Raw genomic sequence first — 21,355 nt, forward strand, 5'->3', positions numbered from 1 at the left:
TTGAACCAGATTTCTGTCACTGCACAGATATCGATGTTCTCCATACTGAGGAGAGCTTCGAGTGCATGCATCTTGAGGTCAAGACTTCTGGCGTTTAGCAGCATTACCCTTAGTTTCTTATTCCTTGTGTTGTCTATGGAGGTGGATTTGACTTTTGAGCCTTGCATAAAAAAGGCACTATGGGGGTGGTGCATCTACTTGACTCCTTTAGGTCCTGCTTGATTCCATGTCAGTTGCCCTCTCTATCTCAACACTGCCATCATCTTCAAGTATTTCTGATGCCATTTGACTTGTTGATGTGCAGTATATCCACCAGTACTGGGTCAGAAGATGCCTTGCATGCCAGACACAGCTAAATTCTTTATCAGTCTGTAGGATACAGAGTATAGGAACATGGCTTTGAGTTAGTCTATGTAAGACATATTGTTTAGGCTTTGTATCCTTTCAGTAAGGTATCTGAGTGGGGGTTCCAGTTAATGTGTGTGTCTGGACATATATATGCCAAAGGAGACATTATACTCAATGACAGGCCTAATGAGAGCTGAGTAAAGGGGGGTAATGACTTCTCTAGATCTAGATGCAATCCCTTTGTTTATAAGCTTCACAGTATAGAAGGACTTTCTTACAACAGTAGACACATGTTGGTCAAAAATTGGGTCCCTGTCCATGTACATTCCCAAATCAAAAATAACTGGGTCAGCTCTTAGGGACTTATGGTAAATATGGTAGTTCCTCAGGTAGTTGACTTCTCAAAGGATATGATAATGCTTTTTTTGGCATTCTGTTTCTGTCCATGACTCTGGCATAAGTAATTTGCTTGAGACAAACCTTCCTGCAGGATGTCATAGTTATTTGGGGATTCAATCAGTGCTCCTAGCTTGCAGCCATCTGCAAACTTAGTCAGCCTGTGCTGTTTGGTGTCGATGTCTATATCATAGAAATATATGCCAAACAGGAGAGATCCCAGCACAAAACTCTGGGAGACTCCACTGGTGACTGGTCTCTATGTGGCGGTGGCTTCCCATATTTTGATTTCCTGTGTTCTATCTGTGAGCCAGCTGGTAATTCAGTGGGAAACAGGAAGGCTTATTCCCAGTTTATTTAGCTTTTCTACTGTGCCTGAGAGAGGCCTGGGTCAAAAGCTTTGGCCAGATCAAGATATGCAGTATGTACTTTTTTATCTTCACCCATTGTTTCAGTGACCTATACAAAAAAACAATTCATCAGTCTGAGTAATCATGAGCTGTCCATGACAAATGCAAACTGACGTGGGTCCAGTATTTGGAGATACCCTATGTCCTTACTCTTTAGTTCCATGATAAATCTTTCCATGGCTTTGCATATTAGGCTGGTCAGACTTGTGGGTCTGTAATTGCCTGGGTCTGTGGAAGGTCCTCCATTATGCACAGAAATGACTGTAGCTGTTCTCCTTTCACTTGGTACAAAACATGTACGGAGTCCGAGGTTGAACAGCATTGTTAGGGGTATGGCTAACTCATGCTATTTAAGATGCATCGAGGGATATTGTCAAGACCCATCAATGCAGTATGTTTAAGTTTTGATAGTGCTTTTAGGATTTGGTCTTGTGTGTTAGATGCAGGCGTTTCAGGTATATCTTGTGGGACAGACAGAGAGAAGAGAAAGGTAAAGCCTGAGCTGAATTTACCGGGCAGTAGGTTTGCAACATCTTCATCCTCAGTACAGGTAACACTGTTCACAATCAGCTCAGTGTACTGCTGTGCTGTCCTTCTGAGATTATGAACATAACTAAAAATGGCCTTGTGATTGGCTTTGGCTTGGGTGGCTATTTCAGCCTCAAATTTGGCTTTGGTGGATATTATTAAGCTCCTACGTTATTTGTTTATTTCAATAAATAGTGCTTTGTCATTCTGGGAATTACTCCTCTTACATATGTTCAAGATTCATTTCCTTTTACTGTAAAGCTTGTTGATATCATGGTCCCACCATGTGGGTTTATTTTTGGAGTTTGCTCTGCACTTGTTCGCTGCAGCTATGCTTACATGTTGGTACAGTTTTGTGATGTATGCCTCCATGTGTTACTACTACCCTATGCAGCTTTTCCTCTCTATGCTATATTCCACAGATATATTTAAACCCCTTGAAAAACCGGGGCTATATTATATCCTTGAATGCTTAAAAAAGCGAACGCTGATTGATCGAACTTATTTTCGCGAAACTGCAAAATATCGAAGCAGCAGAAACTCAAATTTTTTCCTAGGGAAAGCATTCAGTTGTCCGTTTATGTTGCTTCGGTATTTTCAGTGTTATGGTGGAAAGTTACTGGTCGGATTCAGGTAAGTGTGCGATTGTGTGGATGTGAGTGTTAGGATGATTTAGGTGAGTTAGGGTTAGGGCTCGGGTTAGGTGTGTGTGCGATTGACTGGACATGAGGGTTAGGGTGGATTTAAGTGAGTTAGGGTTAGGGAGCAAGTGAGGTGAGTGTGCGATAGTGACGGACCTTAGGGTTAGGGTTTGGGTTAAGGTAAGTGGGTAGTTAGTGGTGTGTGCATAGTTTAGTGTAGGGTTAGGTATCAGATTTTAGGTGTATGTGTGTGGATTTCTGTTTGTTTGGTGTGCTTGTGTTGTGTGTATGTGTTTTGGATCACCGATTTTTTTTCCCTGGGAAAAAAATCGCTGATCTGACAGTTCGAGATTGTAAGCTTCCACTTAAATTAGGTCGATCAATCAGCGTTCGCTTTTTTAAGCGTTTAATGATATAATATAGACCTGAAAAACCTTAGGGAAACAGGGAAACAACTCAGAGAACAGTGAAATAAATGAGACTTATTTGAGCGCTTTCATCCTTTCTTTTGGTAGACTAATGTTCTAGTTTAAAAAATTGATTTTAGTGAGACATTTCTAATGAAGCTCAGTTTACTTATTAAAGAAGTGAAGAAAGTACTCAAATAAGTCTCATTTATTTAGCTGTTCTCTGAGCTGTTTTCTTGTTTTTATCCTGTGGAATTTATCCACCGTCTTTCGCCAAGGGTTTTCAAACAGTTTGTATTGTTTTCCTTGGTTTGCGGTTTTTAGTAAATAGGTTCATAGGTTCATAGGTAGATACTAGGATATCTACCCTAGGGCATTTATAAGCCTAGCCAGAGTGTATTTGGCTTCTGCCTCCCTATTAGATTAGCCTACTGTGCCTCTTTAAAGTAGGTCACAGAAGGTACCCTTTTAAGATTAGTTTACTGTGCCTCTGTCTAGCAGGGACACAGAAGAGATCCCAGGGGTGAATTTGCGATCTCCCATCCACGCGTCCAGATTTTGCTTGAAGAGGGTCAGCAAGGGGCTATGTCTAACATGAATTGGGATTCTATTCCAGAGTGAGGGGAGCCTCTGGGAAATGAATCTGTCCCTCCAGCATGTCCTATTTATTTTTGTGTTGAGGTTTAGGTCCCTGGATCGTGTAGCTCTAAGGGACTTGGATTTTTTTAAGTGGAGAATGTCCATTCATTTTGGGTTTGACGTGGCTTTGTACGTCAGGCATACATTGTCTCTGAGTAGGCGGTAAGCAACTGAGTAGAGCTGGAGTTTCTTTAGTCGAGCTGCATAGGATATCTGTTTGTAGCCCATGGTCCTCTTGGTAAGGTACTTTTGGGATCTTTCCAGTTGCTGCAGTTGTCGGGTAAGGTACATCCCAAAAGGGGCATTGTACTCAATTATGGGCCTGATGAGTGACAAGTAGAGGGGCACAATGACCTCTCTTGATCTAGATGTGAACCCTTTCATGATAAGGTGGGCTATATAGAAGGTCTTTCTAACCACTTTGGCAACGTGATTATCAAAGGAGAGAATACTATCTACGTTTGTCCCCAAATCTCTAATTACTTCTTCCATACTTAATCGATTACCACCTATGTGGTAATTTGTGGGCACCTTGTTTTTCCCAAAGGGGATGACTATGCACTTTTTAGCATTTAGCTTGAGGCCGTGGCTCTGGCACCAAGCATCCGTCTCTGTGAGACCCTTTTGGAGGATGCTTGTGTCAGCTGGAGATTCGATTATGGCCCCCCAGTTTGCAGTCATCTGTGAACTTTGTCAGCCATAATCCCCCCGTGTTAGCCTGAACCTTAGAGAAGTATATAACGAGCAAAAGAGGTCCCAGAACTGAGCCCTGTGGGATGCCACTTGTAACTGGTTTGGATTCGGACATGGCACCTGCGATTCTGACCATGTGGGTTCTATCTCTGAGCCAGTTTGCAACCCATCTTGTGATATAGGGGTTGATATTTAAGCTTGTAAACTTATTTATGATGCCCGAGTGGGGTATTGTGTCGAAGGCTTTTGTGAGGTCCAAGTAGGCTGTGTGGACTACCTTGCCCTCATCTATGGCTTTGGTAACTGTTTCAAAGAAATCAACTAGGTTTAAGAGGCAAGATCTGCCCTTAACAAAGCCGAATTGGGTAGGGTCCAGTGTCTGGAGGTTCCTAATGTCTTTGTTTATGAGTTCCATGATAATACGCTCCATAGCTTTACAGACCAGACTAGTCAGGCTTATGGGGTGATAGTTTCCGGGGTCCGTTGTGGCACCACCTTTGTGGAGTGGGACCACTGTAGTTGTACACCACTCTTTGGGTACATATCCTGTAGTAAGGCTAAGTTTGAACAGTGACTTAATGTGAGGGTTCAGGTCTTCTTGGAGCTCGTGTAAGACACAGCCTGGGACACTGTCTGGTCCCATAGATGCTGTGTTTTTTGCTTTGAAGAGGGCAGCTTTCACCTGTGCATCTGTGATGTCAGAGAGGTCACATTCAGTTGGGATAGGCATTTGCTCCTTGGGGGGGAAGGGGGGGAGAAGTTTGCACTGAATCTGTCTGTCAGGATGTTGGCTATGTCTGTAGGTTCGGTATATTTTGTACCGTTATGCAACAATTCAGAGCATATCTGGGAGTTTCTGCCCATGTTCCTGACATAACTAAAGAAGGCCTTGTGATTATCTTTAGTGTCTAGGGCAATTTTTCTTTCGAAACTGGCCTTTGATGATTTTATGAGAGAACAAAGTTTCTTGCTAATACTGATCAGAGATGCCTTCCCTTTTTGGGATTTTGCTCTGTCATGTAGTAGCTTCCTCCTTCTGTTGTATAGCTTATTTATGGCCAGGGTCCACCAGACTGGTCTCTTGTTTTTGGAGGAGTGAGTCTTGGTTTTATTTGGGATAGCACGTTCCATGCATACCTGCAGGTGCTCATAGAATGCATTTGTAAAGGATTCTGCATATTGGGCTGTATTATCCTCTGTCCGAGGGGCTTTGAAAGATTTCATCTCAGTCTTGAGAAGTGCAAATTTGGCTTTTGAGAAATTATTTACAGTGATTTCCTTGGCTGGGGGTGGGGACGGGGTATGGATGTCCAGGGAAATTTGTTTATGGTCTGATCTTACCAATGAGGGGTTTACCTCTGGTGTGGAACATAGAGTCCCCATGTTGGTGATGACCAGGTCCATTATGTTGTTCCCTCTTGTGGGAGTGGTGACTAGTTGTTCCATTGTGTTAGAGTTTATAAATTCAAAGAACCGTTGGGCGAGGGTGTTTGGGCTTGAGTAGTTTTCCCAGTCAATGTTTGGGTAGTTGAAGTCACCCAATAACATAGTGTTTGGAGAGACCTTCATATTCTCCAGTGTTCTCAGGAATGCCAAGTGGGGTTCCTGTAATAGTGAGGGTGTTCTGTAGCAGGCTACAAACTGAAAGGCAGTTTTGCCTGCTGTTAGTTGCACATGGATGGTTTCCGATGCTTTGTGCAGTGCCACCAACCTGGAGGTGTAGGTATCTTTGATGAATATAGATACTCCCCCTCCTTTTGTGCTTCGGTCCGAGTTTTGGGGCCGAAACGCATGGTATGAGTTATAACCTGGCAGTGCTGGGGTGCTCTCAGGAGCCTTGAACCAGGTTTCTGTTACTGCACAGACATCGATTTTCTCCATGCTGAGGAGACCCTCGAGTGCGTGCATCTTGAGGTTTAGACTTCTGGCATTGAGTAGCATTACCTTTAGTTACTTTATCCTTGGGTTGTCTATGGAGGTGGGTTTGTCCTTTGAGCTTTGCCTAAAAAAGGCACTATGGGAGTGGCAAGAGCCTTGGCCAGTATACGAAAGCCTAAGGGTGACAGATGCAAGCCATCCCTAGCGAAGCAATGTGGCTTGTCGAGCATGTCATCCCAGGCTGACAGACACTGGATCCCCTTTGAATGACACCAATACTTTAGCCAATTGTTGAAACTGATCACTTTGTCTTTATACTGTGACATCATTCTTGGTGAGGGCAATATGCTACTCAAGGTCAGGGTCATACCAGCCTGGGCTACATGGTCAGAGAGCTCCTCTATGTCTCTTTTCATGTAGTCCAGGGAGGTACGTCTCAGGTCATTCACACCAGCATGGAGAATGACGGAGTCATACTTGTACTTGCTTTGGAGTGACCCGAGTGCTTGCATTATGTGGTGGATCCTGGCACCAAACAGGCAGCTTACAGTGACCTTCTCCTTGTTCAGTCTGGTGAGCGGGACATCAGTGTGCCGGACAATAGAGTCCCCTATAACAAGTGTATCTGGTGTTTAGTTTTGCCTCAAGGGCTGTGACTGTGAGGCACACTGATTTTGTGAGATATGTGATTCATGGGTATTGTTGAGGGGTGGCTGTTGCTTGGATATCTGCTTAGGAGGTCTTTGCTGTTTAGGCAGATTTTTATTTAGAGCCTCCGAGTATGTTTTTGTGTGTTTATGTGTTGGGTATGCAGATGCAATAGGTCTGTGTGAGACTGGATTTGTGGTGCGGGTGGTTACCTTTTCCTCCTGACTGACTGACTGACTGTGCCAGTCTTGGGTTGAGAGAGCTCTGCCTCCAGTTTGGCTGTGTAACTGCATCTCTCACGTGTATTAGAGTTTGTTGGAAGGAGGAGAGGGTTGTCTGTGTACATAAGACAATTGTAAGGTTGCCTCAAAATTCCCAGATTCACCAGCTGGACTGGAGAGTAACCTTGAAACTGATCCTTGGACATACCAGATTAGTATAGGGAACTGTTTTTTTACTGATCAGATTAGGGGAAGGGAACTGATTTTTTGCTTGATCAGGAAGGATCAATCAGGAGCCTAAATCTTATGAGAAGTCAAGGAGGGTGTAGTGCTTTAGTTAGTTATTGTTTCCTTATAAGAGCTGAGCAAGTGCAGGGCTTTAGAAAGAGAATAGAGTGATTACTTTGAGAGTTTGAACAGTTCTAAGGGAAAAAGTGAAGAGCCTGGAATAGTTTAAACCTGTTTAGGCGGCACTGCCCGACGCTGCTCAGTGTGCAAAACCGCGCAAAAAGAGAGTTGTAGGGTTTTAAGAGAGAGAGAGATGAAGGAGTTTAGAAATGACCCAAAATGGCCAATAAAACTACAGCTTCTAGGTGGTAACCACTCCTCCAGGGACAGGCAGGCTGTTCAGTGTTTACCACTCCCACTGGTGAACACAGAGACTTTCCTTTAGCCCAAGCAAGCACTGGCCTTCTAGAAACTTCCAAACAGTACAAAACAGCAAATCTGCAACTGAACTTTCTTAACTTTCAGAAAGTGGGAAAAAGGCAAGATTTTTTTTTTCTTTTTGTTGTAGTTTAAAGTTAGCAGAGATACACAAGCAGCAAAATAATCACAACAGTGCAATAAATGACCCCACACTTGAGTGCTAGGCCAAAATCAGGTAAAATGCAGTTTTTAGAGAAAAAAAATTATTTTAAATTAAGTGCAACACAGGAAATGCAGTAAACAGGCTCTAGATGTGTTCCAAGTACTGTTACTGTTACAGATATAAACTTTAGCAAGCCAGAAAATGCCAAAAAGTAGGCGGCAAAGCAGTAAAACTTAGCAAAAAATCAGAAGAAAATACTTAAAATCACAAAAGTGGCTCCTTTTCTTCTCTCAGCGTTTTCTCCCCTTGGTAGGTGCTTCAGCAACAACTAGCAAGCCTGAAAAGACGTCAAAACCACGTGGCAGTCGGGTTTTAAGAGAGAGAGATCAAGGAGTTTAGAAATTACCCAAAATGGCCAATAAAACTACAGCTTCTAGGTAGTAACCACTCCTCCAGGGACAGGCAGGCTGTTCAATGTTTACCACTCCCACTGGTAAACACAGAGACTGCCCTTTAGTCCAAGCAAGCACTGGCCTTCTAGAAACTTACAAACAGTTCAGAACAGCAATGTAACTGAACATTCTTAACTTTCAGAAAGTGGGAAAAAAGCAAGATTTTTTTTTTTTTTTTTTTTTTTTGTAGTTTGAAGGTAGCAGAGATACACAAGCAGCAAAATAATCACAACAGTGCAATAAATGACCCCACACTTGAGTGCTAGGCCAAAATCAGTTAAAATGCAGTTTTTAGAGAAAAAAAACGATTTTAAATTAAGTGATATTTAAACCCCCTCATAGATCTACACCCTGCTTTTACTCTGGGAATTGTCTGCATGATCTCACAATCCTTCCACATGAAATATTATTTCTTTATGCTGGTTTTAACCCCACTCCACAGCTGTCAGCAGTCTTTACTCCAAATGTAAAATTGAGGTATCCTCATGCTTTTTCTCATGACTTCCCCAAGAACTGGAGTTAACTGATAAAAAATTGACCTTGCATTCATAAGAAAACGGTACTCCCACTACCCATGAATCAAGAGTTTATCTGAATACTAAACAGACAAATGTTCTAGAGCTATCTGTTTAGTTAATAAGCAATGCTTGGGCATAGGTAGCCATGGATTTAGTCAAAGCCAGTACAGTTTAGTCCCTGAAAGCACCACTCATGGAGATAAAAATTACCAGAAAAGGTGCATCCAGCAATGCCCCTACTAACAGTGTGATACAATGCTCTTACTGAATGTATTTAATTAAAAAGAGAAATTTTAAATGTTTCTAAAATGACAGTTTTTATAAGTATTTTTTTTTCTTGCTGATAATTGTGCTGTTAAAAATGTATGGATCAGTGCATATATCCAGCTATGTGGTATGATTAGTGAAATACTGTGCTCTTGACTTTTAAAGCCATCACTGAGAATTCCTTGAATAATGCACAAACATATGATATGAATTGGTGAGACTGCACAGTAACTGGGAAAGGGGAAGGAGTCAAGTACTTTATGCAGTGACCACTGTGTAATTACAGAGATTTATTTAAATTTGAAAAAAGTGTTGGTTTGTGAATCTGTGTCTCTAATGGCTGTTGGAATGGTCAGATTGCCTTACTACATGTGGCTGGCTCTCAGATTCTTCTTTCCACTTATAATGTTGGGGTGTCTCTAAATACTGTGAGAACAACAGCAGTGGAACTACAGAAATGCTGGCACAGGTGTGGTAAATCTATACTAAGACTGCAGTATCTCGGTTTGTTCTACTTATTCCAGGGCACAGTAATCAGTGAGTTACTGCACATATAGGTAACAAGGGTATGGGGATTCATGGGGCAAAGTCCTCTCTGCAAAATAGCTTTAAAGTTGCAACATGCTATATGCATGTTTGAATCATAATTTAATTTTCAGAATGTCAGGACTATTAGATCTTGTACTTCTGATAGGGGCATAATGATGTATTTTTTTCATAGTGGAGAAGTGAAACAAAGAAACAAAAAACAAAACGAATTGCATTTTTCAGTGCTTCAGAATTCTCTCTAACATTACATAATGTTTTGTTTTGCTACCACTTTTAATGACACTGAATGAATTTGAACACGTGTTATTTTCAATATAAATTATCATACATGAAAACAAAGAAACGCAGATGCATATGTACCTCTCAGGTCTGAATTCCTCTGGCTCTGGCCATAGTTCAGGGTCATGATGTAGGGCATAGATTGGCACAATGACCAGTACTCCTTTCGGGATGGTTACTCCATGCACCACACTAGTTTTCTTGCAAACTCGATCTATCCTTCCAAATACTGGGAATAACCGTAGTGATTCATTTACTACCATGTCAAGGTACTGTAATCGCATCAGTCCATCATATGTCAAAGCAGCCTGTTAAAAATTTTGTAAAACATGTCAGTTTTTATACTTGTGCTACAAGTTGTTAACTGAACTACTATTCAGTGTTACAGAAGACAAATAAGAAATGCAGAAACAATGGATATGAAGGCCCACATGATCTGCTTATTCTCATATGTAACATACAAACTGCCTAGACATAGAGATCAGAGGATTTTAGGCTTTGAACTGCTAACAAGGTTTATTTGATAGAGTCCCAGGCTGGTTTTCCTAAATATTCTACAAGATGCTGTATAACTGCATAAGTGATTTATCCCAGGTACTCTTAAGGATAGAATGTTGTTGTTAACTATTCTTACCAGCTTTACAATAAATAATTAACTATAAACAAATAAAAGCGTATGAACTGTGCTTTACTCAGGAATATAAACATGTATATAATAACTCAGCAATTTACAGAATATATGACTATTTACTGGTTGACTGTTGTCCAAAATATACTTGCCGACAACTAAGGATTGACTATAAACAGGCAAAGTTTATTATAGCTGACTGTCAAATAAAAAACTGTCAGTAAATTTGTTGCTCAGCAACAAACTATTACAAATCACAAAAGGAGCAACAAACACCCATTACACCCTGAGGGAAATACCCCTGAACCTCCAAAATAAACATAATAAACTCTGTCATTACTGTATCCATCCATCCGTCTTCAATCCCTTTTCCCATTTTGCACATGGGGTTGGGGTGTCACTTCAATTGTGACAATCACCTCAAGCTGAGGTTTAGACCACCGGGTGGCTAGCCCTGCTACGGTAATTCATCTATACCACTCACTTGTTGGAGAAAACAAATGACAAGTTTTATTGACCTCACCAGAGAAAAATGTCTATAAATTTTAAGAAACAGTGTTAAAGCATGTCCCCAGCACAATTAACATACTTTACAAGCTACCATTTATGATTTTTCTACCCTGAACCCATGTGCAAAAATGGGAAAAGGGGGTTGAGGATGGATGAATGCGTGTATTTATCTATTTTCTATCTATCCCTTTGTCTATCTATTTATCTGTCTATAAGTCTTTCACTCTACCCATCTGTCTATAAATCTGCCCCTCTGTTTATCTATCCATCTATATTTGTTAATCATAATAGTGGACTGATCTTAGTTGATCCATTTCAGCTACAGTCTGGGAGTAATAAGCGAGTACAGAGTACAGACTAAATGTTAGCTTGTCTGTGTTCTTACATGGGGATGCCATTGTAGGAATTAAATAGATTAATTTTAAATATTAAACAAGCTACCTTTCAAATATACCAATATACTTAATTCCTCTTTGAATTAATGTTCAATTACGCTTCTTATAGATGCGTCAGTTTTGATGGCCATTGTTCACCTGGTTTCAGTGAGTTTTCAGTTAGTCAGGCATCATGGAGATGAAATGCTAACCATTTGACCTTGTACTAAACAAATTACATACAATTAGATATTGCCTGAATAACTGACTAATGCTTGTATTCCTTCATTATCCCTTTCTCTTGTACTGAGCTTATTTATAGCTGAAAAACGAACAGCTTTGGTCAGAATTAAATACACAGCTACCGCTTTGTGACAGTCATTATACTTCCTCTTTATCTTCACTATGAGGTTACCTTTGATTTGTCTCATAATGTTTTTGGATTTCATAACCATTTTTGTCACCTTCTCAGGATGTTATCTCAGAGTATCATTCTGTTTTCACACTGTGTTCATTCCTTTTTCTTGGATAATTCCTTTGTATTTTGCAGTGTCTTTTTGTCCAACATTTTGTTAATTATTTAGGTACATCAAAATTTCTGTTGCATTTCCCTCCCTTCTTTGAGAACTGATCATTACAAGTATAAATAACACCAAAACAAAATGAAAAACTCTTGCAAATAACTTACAATCCTGAATAAAACACAATACACAGTAGTGGATATGACCAGAGCAATTTACTCTTCCTGCGACCTCGTCTGTTCGCCTTCACAGGACATTATACAGCCAAAAAAATGCAGTTTATATAGTGCACAATTATATCAAAAGCCCATCCCATCAATTAAACAATTAAACCTTAAATACAATCAAAGTATGGTGAAAACACAAATCCAGCATATTATATAATATATAAACTGCCACAGAAATGACCACTGAAAATTCCATTATAAAAAATATTAATGATAGAATACTTTAAACATTATGTGATACATAACTTCTTCTACAAATCACCCTTAATTAAAATATGTATTATGTTTTATATATTTTTTATATATATTTGTTTACATCCCACTTAATTCCTTTTATTTACAAACACTCTCAAAGTATATAAATATGAGGAAATATAAAACTGAAAATACATTAAAATGGCATAGATACCTCTTGATTCAGACCCCCAGGATATGGAGTTACAAAATTAAAAATGAATGTGGTTTCCAAAAAATTTAACCTAGTTTGAAAATTACTCCCAAATCCTTTAATATCAGCCTAAACACTGAAAAATAATGAACCACTATCACCCTCATGTGCTATCATGAAATGCTGTGCCACTGGACTTTCTCTTTTCCTGTTCCTAATATCAGACAGATGCTCCAAGAATCAAGATTCGAATCCTAGCTTTGCGTTTTGTCTGCCCGATGTACCACTTGGTATTGGTACATCCACAACCCAATATGTAAATAACACCACAAGTTTTGCAATTGAATTTACCCCTAGTTTGATATCTCCTACCATTAATCTGATAAATTCCTAATCCTAGAACAGAGATTACAGCTGCCACAGGGAAAGGCCCCATACCTATGATTCAAGTTATATGACTTAATGGGTTTATTTAACAACTCTCTCAAATTATAAAACCTTTCATAAGAAAAAGTGACCTTCCTTGGGAAAATCTTTCCCATATTTTCATCTGAACTTATTATAGGCCATAAATGCCAGCTTAACTACACTTTTAGAAAAGACACTATACTTCATGACATAAAAAAATGTATCTTCCATCACGTTGGACTTAATGTGAGAATCAGAAATATGACCTCTCTTCTTCCCTGCACCTACTACCCAACTTACCCATTATTCTATTTTTTTGCAGCTGTGACTACTTCAGTAGAATAACCCCTGTCCAACAACTTACTTTCAATTGTCCTTGTTTATAGCCACATTGGCATGTGTTGGGCCAAATCCGCTTGAATTCCCCTGCTGGTAATATATCCATCAAATGTTTAGGATGCATACTCGATGCAAACAAACAACTATTAACAGTTGTAGGCTTTCTGTAAGGGTTAAATTGAATATTATCATCTTCATCAACAAAAAAGTAAATTCCAAAAAATTAGTAGTCTTTCTATAAATCACATTTTCTAACTTTAATCCATGAGTATTGTGATTTAATCCTTCGAAAAAACTTTCAAAAGTCCTTAATGGGTTGCCGACAAATCATAATCTAATCATCAATAAACCTTTTGTACATGATGACATTTTTCTTAAAAAATTCAGCTGGATACATGAATTTATTCTCAAAATGCCCCACATCCATACTAACCCAGAAATAATTGTCCTACCAAATAACATCCTCCATCATTTTGCATAAATGCTGGCCATTCTTGATGTAAGAAGAATTTTTTAACATATAAGGTTTAAGCAAAAAATCAAGAAAAGCTCCTACATTGTAGATAAAAGAATTCCTACCTGACACTATAGGCCTACCAGGGGGTTCAAACCTGTCCTTATGTATCTTGGGTATGACAAAAAATTTGGATTAACAAGATTTGCTATGAATAATTTTTTAACATCTTGATAGTCAAAAAACCCAGTCTTTCTCCTTTTTCCAATAATTCCAACAACATCTTGTTGAAATTCTGGAGTGGATTAAAGATCAAACTGGTATAATCTTCAGTTTTTTCCAACAATTTCATAGCCATTCGATTATATTGCTGTCTATTCATCACTACTCAATTACCCCCTTTATTGGCACACAAAACACCACATTGTCAGCCTGTAGTCATAAATTTTTCAATATTTCCCATTAATTTTTTTGTTAAATTATATTCCTACAACAAAATTCTTTAAACAATACACTTATTTATATACTTTGAGAGTGTTTGTAAATAAAAGAAATTAAGTGGGATGTAAACAAATATATATATATATATATATATATATATAAAAATATATAAAAAATAATACATATTTTAATTAAGGGTGATTTGTAGAAGAGGTTATATATCCCATAATGTTTAAAGTATTCTATCATTAATATTTTTTATAATTGAATTTTCAGTGGTCATTTATATGACCATTTATATATTACATAATATGCTGGATTTGTGTTTTCACCATGATTTGATTGTATTTAAGGTTTAATTGTTTAACTGATGGGATGGGCTTATGATATAATTGTGTTAGAGCACTATATAAACTGCAATTTTTTGGATGTATAATGTTCCGTGAAGGCAAACAGCCGAGGTACCAGGAGGAGTAAATTGCTCTGGTCATATCCACTACTGTGTGTTGTGTTTTATAAATAACATCACTCAGATGAAATGGTACTTCACTGAAAATTAATACACTTCCTTTTTTATTTCAGAAGCTGTGAACTCAGATCAGAGTTTGTCATACCTCTAAATTTCTTAACATAAGAATTCTGGACAAGGCCAAAATAATAGGGGTGGGATGGATAGGGACAAAAGCCCAAAATCAGGGACAGGTTTTAAATATTGCTCCTATAAACTTAGAACATTGCTAAAATAACAAGTTTTGCATTTGAATGCATTTTCGGAAGGTAGGAAATAAGGTCTTAAACTTAAATTTTTATCATTATTAATGATTTAAATTCTCAATGATTTGCTTTAAAAAAAGTTCAAAACACCATAAATAAGGAAACAGCTTCACAGCAGGGGCCATTCACTTTTTAAGCTTCATTATTCTGGCACCTTAGCCTTTCACCTCCTAGGAATAGCTTTCACATGCAAAAATGGTCAAATTTATGCACCCAGTGCTCATCAATCAACCAATTTAAACCACCCTAATTATCAAAACCAATTAACTAATTACCTTAAAATATATTCCATACAAAATCAATGATTACATTAATAAATATATATATCATAATTTTGAACATAAATTTTAAACATAATTATACATATAAAATAACTTAATTATTTATGTATAAATATTCATAAAGTCGAATTTGGATCCAAATGAATCCCCTTAGGGTACAATGTTGTATAATTTAAGATAATTTTACATTCTAATTTATTAAACTCTTCCTTAAAATTTCTACATCTAATTAAATGGGGACAGGCTAAAACACTAAAAAATACTTAAACACACACAGATTGTGTGAGGAACAGGCTAAATATATGGGGCAAATATTTGAGCATTCTGTAAAAGTCCAGAGAGTCGAGGGCTACTGTGTTTGTTATATTAGCATGGAGGTACAAGAGATACCTCTTGCAAAGAAAATGTAAGAGGCTTTGCTTTTTCATCAGTCCTATTTTGCAAAAGTGCTGTTATGAAATAAAACAGATGTAGTATAACTGCCTGCAACTTATACTGAAAAATACATAATTTGTTGCCAACACATGGAAGCAACAAAATTAATTTGTCACCAACAATAAGAAGTGATTGCTTTCATATATAAACTGATACAGCCATGACATAGATGGATAAAACCCCGGCTATAACCCAAGTACCTTGGGTTTGATTAGCAGCTCAAGCATCTGTGGCACATAGGGAAAGAATAGGCATGCCTATCAGGGGGAGGGTATATGCCTGTATACTCCTCTTGTTAGATTCCTCGTGGGAGCTAGGGACATGTTAAGATACATTGTCCTAAATGGGAACAGGTGGAGGATATTAGTTGAGTCACCATGTAGATAAGATAAAATATCACACTTCCCAATTCCACACACACCCATCATATACAGGCATATACAAGGGGGTAAAAAAATACTACAATATCTGCAGCAGCCATATGATGTTGCACCAGGATGCCTTGATCTCCTCATCAGCCATTAGCATGGGTCAGGGTACATTCAGAGGTGGACAGAAGATCCCAGCAGACATGATGGAGGAGGGGACGTACCAATGGCAGCCGACAGTCAGCTGCACAGTGAAATGTAGTGCAAAAAAAAGACTAATTAAATCTACCCAACTCCCACTTTACATAAGGTAGTTCCAGTAAAAAAAAAATATAATAATTGCAAAGTTACATGACAAATGTTAAAAAAGTAACAGTCATAAAGTCAAATACTGTCTTCAGGAAACAAAGAACAATTTGGCAAGGTTTGCGATAAAATGCATGAAAAAAATAAGTCAATGTTTTGATGTTCTCTAAAATGAATAACTACTTTACACATTCAATAAACAGCCCTTGACTATAGCTGCAATGTTTTTAAATGTTAAGCACTGCAGTCGGTCTTGTAAAGGCACACTGAAACTGCTGCATTTGCTTTGATGCAGAAGCAAATGTGCATTTAATTGTTTAAAATCCAAAAACAAAACATCCCTGAAGTAAATAATAGATGCATTTTTATATAAAAGCAATAGGTAGGACCTAGCTCAAGTAATTTGTTTTTCAGCCATAGTCCATTTTCAGCTGTTGTCACGAAGCCATAGTAAATTAGCAAGTGCCGCTGTACTGTGTTACCTCTTACCTTGTTGGGGAATGCCTCATCAATCTCTTGCTGCAGCTTCCGCTGAACATCGGGATGGGTAGCAAGATTGTACGCCAAGAAGGTGAGAGAGGTGCTGCTTGTCTCATATCCAGCAATAAGAAGGATAAGTGCCTGTACAATAATTTCCTGATCAGTAAGGCCTAAGTGGGGGAAAAAATAACTTATGAAACAGCACACAAGGCTGCATTAGTTGCCTGCAAAAGGAGAAGATTAGCATAATGGTTAAGGTTTCAACCTCACACAATAAAGGTACAGAGTTTGATTCTGACCTCTAGTTACTGACCAAGCCTACAATAATCTGTAGACTGAGCCTACTATTCACCGATGAACTTATATTACTCAACCAAACAGATTGGTACTACTGGGATACTGAGCTAAGCTTCTCACCATTTTCAAGGACCACATGTCTAATAACAACCAAGAAAGTAGCTGAGCAATTCTACTTTAATAATATGCTTTTGTCTGACTCTCCCTAACCATGTAGTTATATCCAATATTTTATCTAATTGAGCAGAGGCTAGTGTTAAATAAATGCTTTGCTTACCTTTCTCTCTGCTTTGAGCTGTACTCCTAGTAACCTGATGGATAATGTGCTTTGCCACACTGCAGCATGAATTACCCATTAAAATGAAGTTTTATGATACATTTATTGTTTTATTTGTCAAATGGGTAAATTAATTGGTTCAAATGACAATTTTTAGCCACGGCTTAGACCAAGCACAGCACAGATTACAATTTGCGCACTTGGCTGTGTATTTGCTTTAACTGCATCTGGCATTCCTTAGCCTGCTGCTCATGAATGATGTGCCTAGCTTGTACCTGCATACAGCAATGTGTTTGTATTAATTCAGAGACACAACACCTTCCTTTACAATTTCACCTAAATAAAGAGACAAGAAGCATGCATCATAGTCCTCAACTTTCTGTCACCCAAATGTGAAATAGTACCTCTTCTAATGTGAAACAAATGGGCAAAATGTGGAACACTTACTAACAGGGTACAGACAACTTCAACTAGAAAGTTCACATCATGGTTAAAATGTGTTATTTTATACTTACATATTTTTTGATTATTTATGACTCAGTATTATTTTCCATGGATATTAGTTAAATATTCTTAATGATGAATGTGTGATGGACCCTTACAATGTGGAACAGTGAGGAACGTGGTCTTCTTCAGAATTAAACTGAGAGCATTTCCTCATAGTGAGGTGCACTTGAGAGGTTTGGTATGCATACATGTCAGCTTTGGTAATTACTTAATGAGTTCAAGGTGTTTTCGATTTTAAGATTCCGTAGCTGAGCTTAGTATTATTGTTTCTGAGCCAATGTCCTTGAACCTCCATCTGGTTATCATGAATGTTTCATTCTTTGTGAATTACTTCACACAACATAGTTATCTTACTCAACAGTGAATACTTACTGAGAGAAATATTTTCAAAGTAATTTTTTATTAATTACATCTAATTGCTTATTAAAATAGCACCCCCCCCCCCCAATTTACCAGTAAAGGAGCTTCCATAGACATTTGGAACTGCTGCATCTCTATGGCTCCACCTAGATTGAAACAGTGACCTGGTTAGGTCCGTTAGAGCTATCCTCTCTGGATACTAGTGTGACCTTAGCTTCTCCATCAACCATTGGTGTTAACTGATATTGAATATTCAGCCCTGTATAGCTTAATATCTTGTCTGCCATGCTCAGTTTGACCATTGTTTTTTAGTAATAGCCATGGTCAAGTATATTGACAGGCCATCCTCCTATCCAAGTGGTCATGCTTATCATCACTTGCTTTATTGGAAATCTTGTCATGCTCATTTCCTGGAGTTATGACTTAGACAGTTGGCATCAATGGAGAGGACCTAGTATTCAACACATCTGTGGTATCTGCCTGCACATCAGGTGATCTTCTACAGGGAATCACATTTTAATGAGAAGTGTACCCTCCAGCTGTTTTGAGCATTATTTAACTGATTTACTTGTCTTCCCACTAGCTGCCTTGTAAATATATCCTTGTGTTCTAAACCTTGAAAAGATTCAACCTACTTGATATCTGTTGTTCTTCTATTCTATTCTTACTACCTTCTGGTCTATAGTATAATTTTTCTTTGTTTTCATATTTTGTCAGATACAGTCTTATAAGTAACAAAGTTTTCTATTTGAGGACAACATTATTTCCATAGTAGTGTTACTTGCATTCACATTATAATAAGCAATCAAATATTGGTAGAATTAGTGCAGGCTATCTACAAGGATCCACAGACAAAAGTATGAACAGGTTACTGACCTACAGAGGGGTGTGCAGTGGAAATTGGGGCTTGATCAGGATTCAGTTCTGAGCCAGCTGCTGTTCATAACAATGGGGACAGATCAATAAAGCTGCTGTATGCAGATGATGTGACATTACAAGCTGAAAAAGAACTTCAGTAAATGATGGCTGAATAGAATGTAAAACTGATGGCACATGGGATGAAATGGCGTACAGCCAAGACAGATATCATGGCAGCAAATGGGGAAACAGAATAAGCTTAAAACTGAGATAAAAGGGAAAATAGCAGAACAGGCTAACTGCTTCAAGTATCTAGGAGGGGTGAATGAAGAGAATGGAAGTCTGAATGAGAAGATTAAAGCTAGAATCAGAGACTCTGTGGTCAACTAGCACAGGGTGTCAGGGGTGATATGGGGCAGAAGCATTGCAAAGAAACTAAAAAGTGAGGTGGACAAAACAGTGGTGTGACCAGTACTTCTGTATGGTACAAAAGATTGGGCAGTAAAGGCAGATAAGTTGAAAAAGCTGGAGCTGATGGAGATGAAGTGCCTGTGAAAGGTAGTAGGATGCACACTGTGGGACTAATCAAGGAATGATGACGGAGCAGAAACCAAAGTAACTTCATTTGTCGAAAAAGTCAAAGAGAACAGAATGCTGTGGTTTGGGCACATATGCAGGAAATCAGAAGACAATTCTTTGGCATACTGAAATCCTCTCTAGCGTAGTAGTAAAGTCAAGCTATATACAGCCATGACCTCTTAACACACTCAAGTGCATAAGTTAAGAAATCTTTTTCTTTACATTTTCTTAACCCCAACAGGTAACTGAGTAATGTGTGATGTGTCTTGTACATCTAATTGTTCCAACAGCACTATTTATTTAGGCTTTTTATATCAAAACCTTGAGAATTATCTGGCATGCCTTTCAACACTCAGTTTATAAATTACATTACTCATTTTTGAATCTGAAAAAACTTCTTTACCCTGCAGAATGGAGGACCTTCCACAGACCCAGTCAATTACAAACCTATAAGTCTGACCAGCCTAATATATATAGCCAAGGAAAGATTGTATTTATTTATTTATTTTACATTTGTTGACCGGGCTAGTCCAACTGGATACATGTCCATTTTCAGTAGAGGCCCGGGGAGATAAGCTCCAATTAAGCTAATAAAAATAAAATACATAAAGATTAACATCAAGACCTTGACTACAGAGTTTAAAAACCAATACACTACTGCTAAAACATATTTACATAGTAAAGGGTTTGACATTCATCACATTGAATACTAAGAAAAAAGATCAGGTTCAAACTAATTATTAAGGTTGTTTCAAAATATTATACTCAAAGTGATAAAAGTTGGTAATATATACATAGTGGCAATGTGTTCACAGTAGAATGCTTGTTATACAGTTAATACTCAGAGGTAGTTTCCAGAAAGACTAGACTAGAATCAGAGTTAAGGAAGCGTACTGATCCCACTTTATGAGTTTTGGGAGGGAGGTATATAGTGAAGCAGCAGTAGTGCAAGGTGAGTGTTAGTCTGGGTTAGTACAAGGGCATAGCCATTGTGTTTTAAGGAGTATTTTTAGCTGCTTTTTGAAAAGTAATAATGAAGAAAGTGATGATAGTTCGCTGGCAAGCCTGTTCCAGATTTTCCCCACAGAATTAGAGAAAAGAGAATCACCTGCTTTGTTGTAGGACTTATGGATGGTAACTAGTAATTTATCTGCTGAGCGAAGGGTTGTAAGATTTTTGTAGGGGGTGATAAGGCTACAGAGTATTGGAGTATTACTGGGATGATACAAAATCTTGTGGGTGACAGTAAGTTGTTGAAACTGAAGTTGGTTTTGAAGTTCTGGCCATCCTAGCTGTTTAAGATTTTGACAGTGGTGGGTTCTAAATGGGGAGCCAGTGGCAAATCTGGTAATGTTGTTATAGGAGGTTACCAGTTTATTCAGGTTGCTTTTGGATAGATTTGTATAAATGGGGGAGACATAAAGGAGGGTGGAGATCAGATGGGTGTGGGCAATGGTAGTTCTGGCTACAGGGATAAGGAAATGTTTTATCTTGTAAAGGGAACCACATTTTCTATTTACTGATTTAATAGTTGAGTTAATGTGCGAGTCAAAGTTGAAGTTGTGCTCATACGTTCATAGGTTGGTACTAGGCTATTGGCCCTAAGGCCTATACAAGCCTAGCCATAACAATTCCCTGGCTATTTCTTCCCACACTATTTACTTCCCTGGACCCTTGTCTAGCAGGGTGACTGATGTGATCCCCAGGGTGAATTTTCTTTCTCCCATCCAACCATCAAGGTTCCTTTTGAAGAGGGCCAAAGAGGTGCTCTGCTTGACATGTATGGGCAGTCTATTCCAGAGTGTGGGGAGTCTCTGGGTCAGGAACCTATCCCTCCAGCATGTTTTGTTTATTGTAA

General features: G+C 38.4%; 1 protein-coding gene across 1 annotated transcript in view; it reads right to left on the minus strand.

Annotated features, from left to right (window-relative positions):
* LOC122816455 (cytochrome P450 3A24-like) overlaps positions 1-21,355 on the minus strand; it is a 519,725-nt gene that overhangs the window by 173,659 nt on the left and 324,711 nt on the right. The window contains exons 10-11 of the mRNA XM_044089263.1: positions 16,629-16,789; positions 9,767-9,993 (exon numbers count right to left, since the gene is read on the minus strand). Of these exons, the coding sequence (XP_043945198.1) occupies positions 9,767-9,993; positions 16,629-16,789 (388 nt within the window). The remainder of the gene's footprint in view (positions 1-9,766; positions 9,994-16,628; positions 16,790-21,355) is intronic.

Source organism: Protopterus annectens, chromosome 12.part0, assembly GCF_019279795.1.
Source record: "Protopterus annectens isolate FY-2018-M chromosome 12.part0, PAN1.0, whole genome shotgun sequence".
Lineage (NCBI taxonomy): Eukaryota > Metazoa > Chordata > Ceratodontiformes > Protopteridae > Protopterus > Protopterus annectens.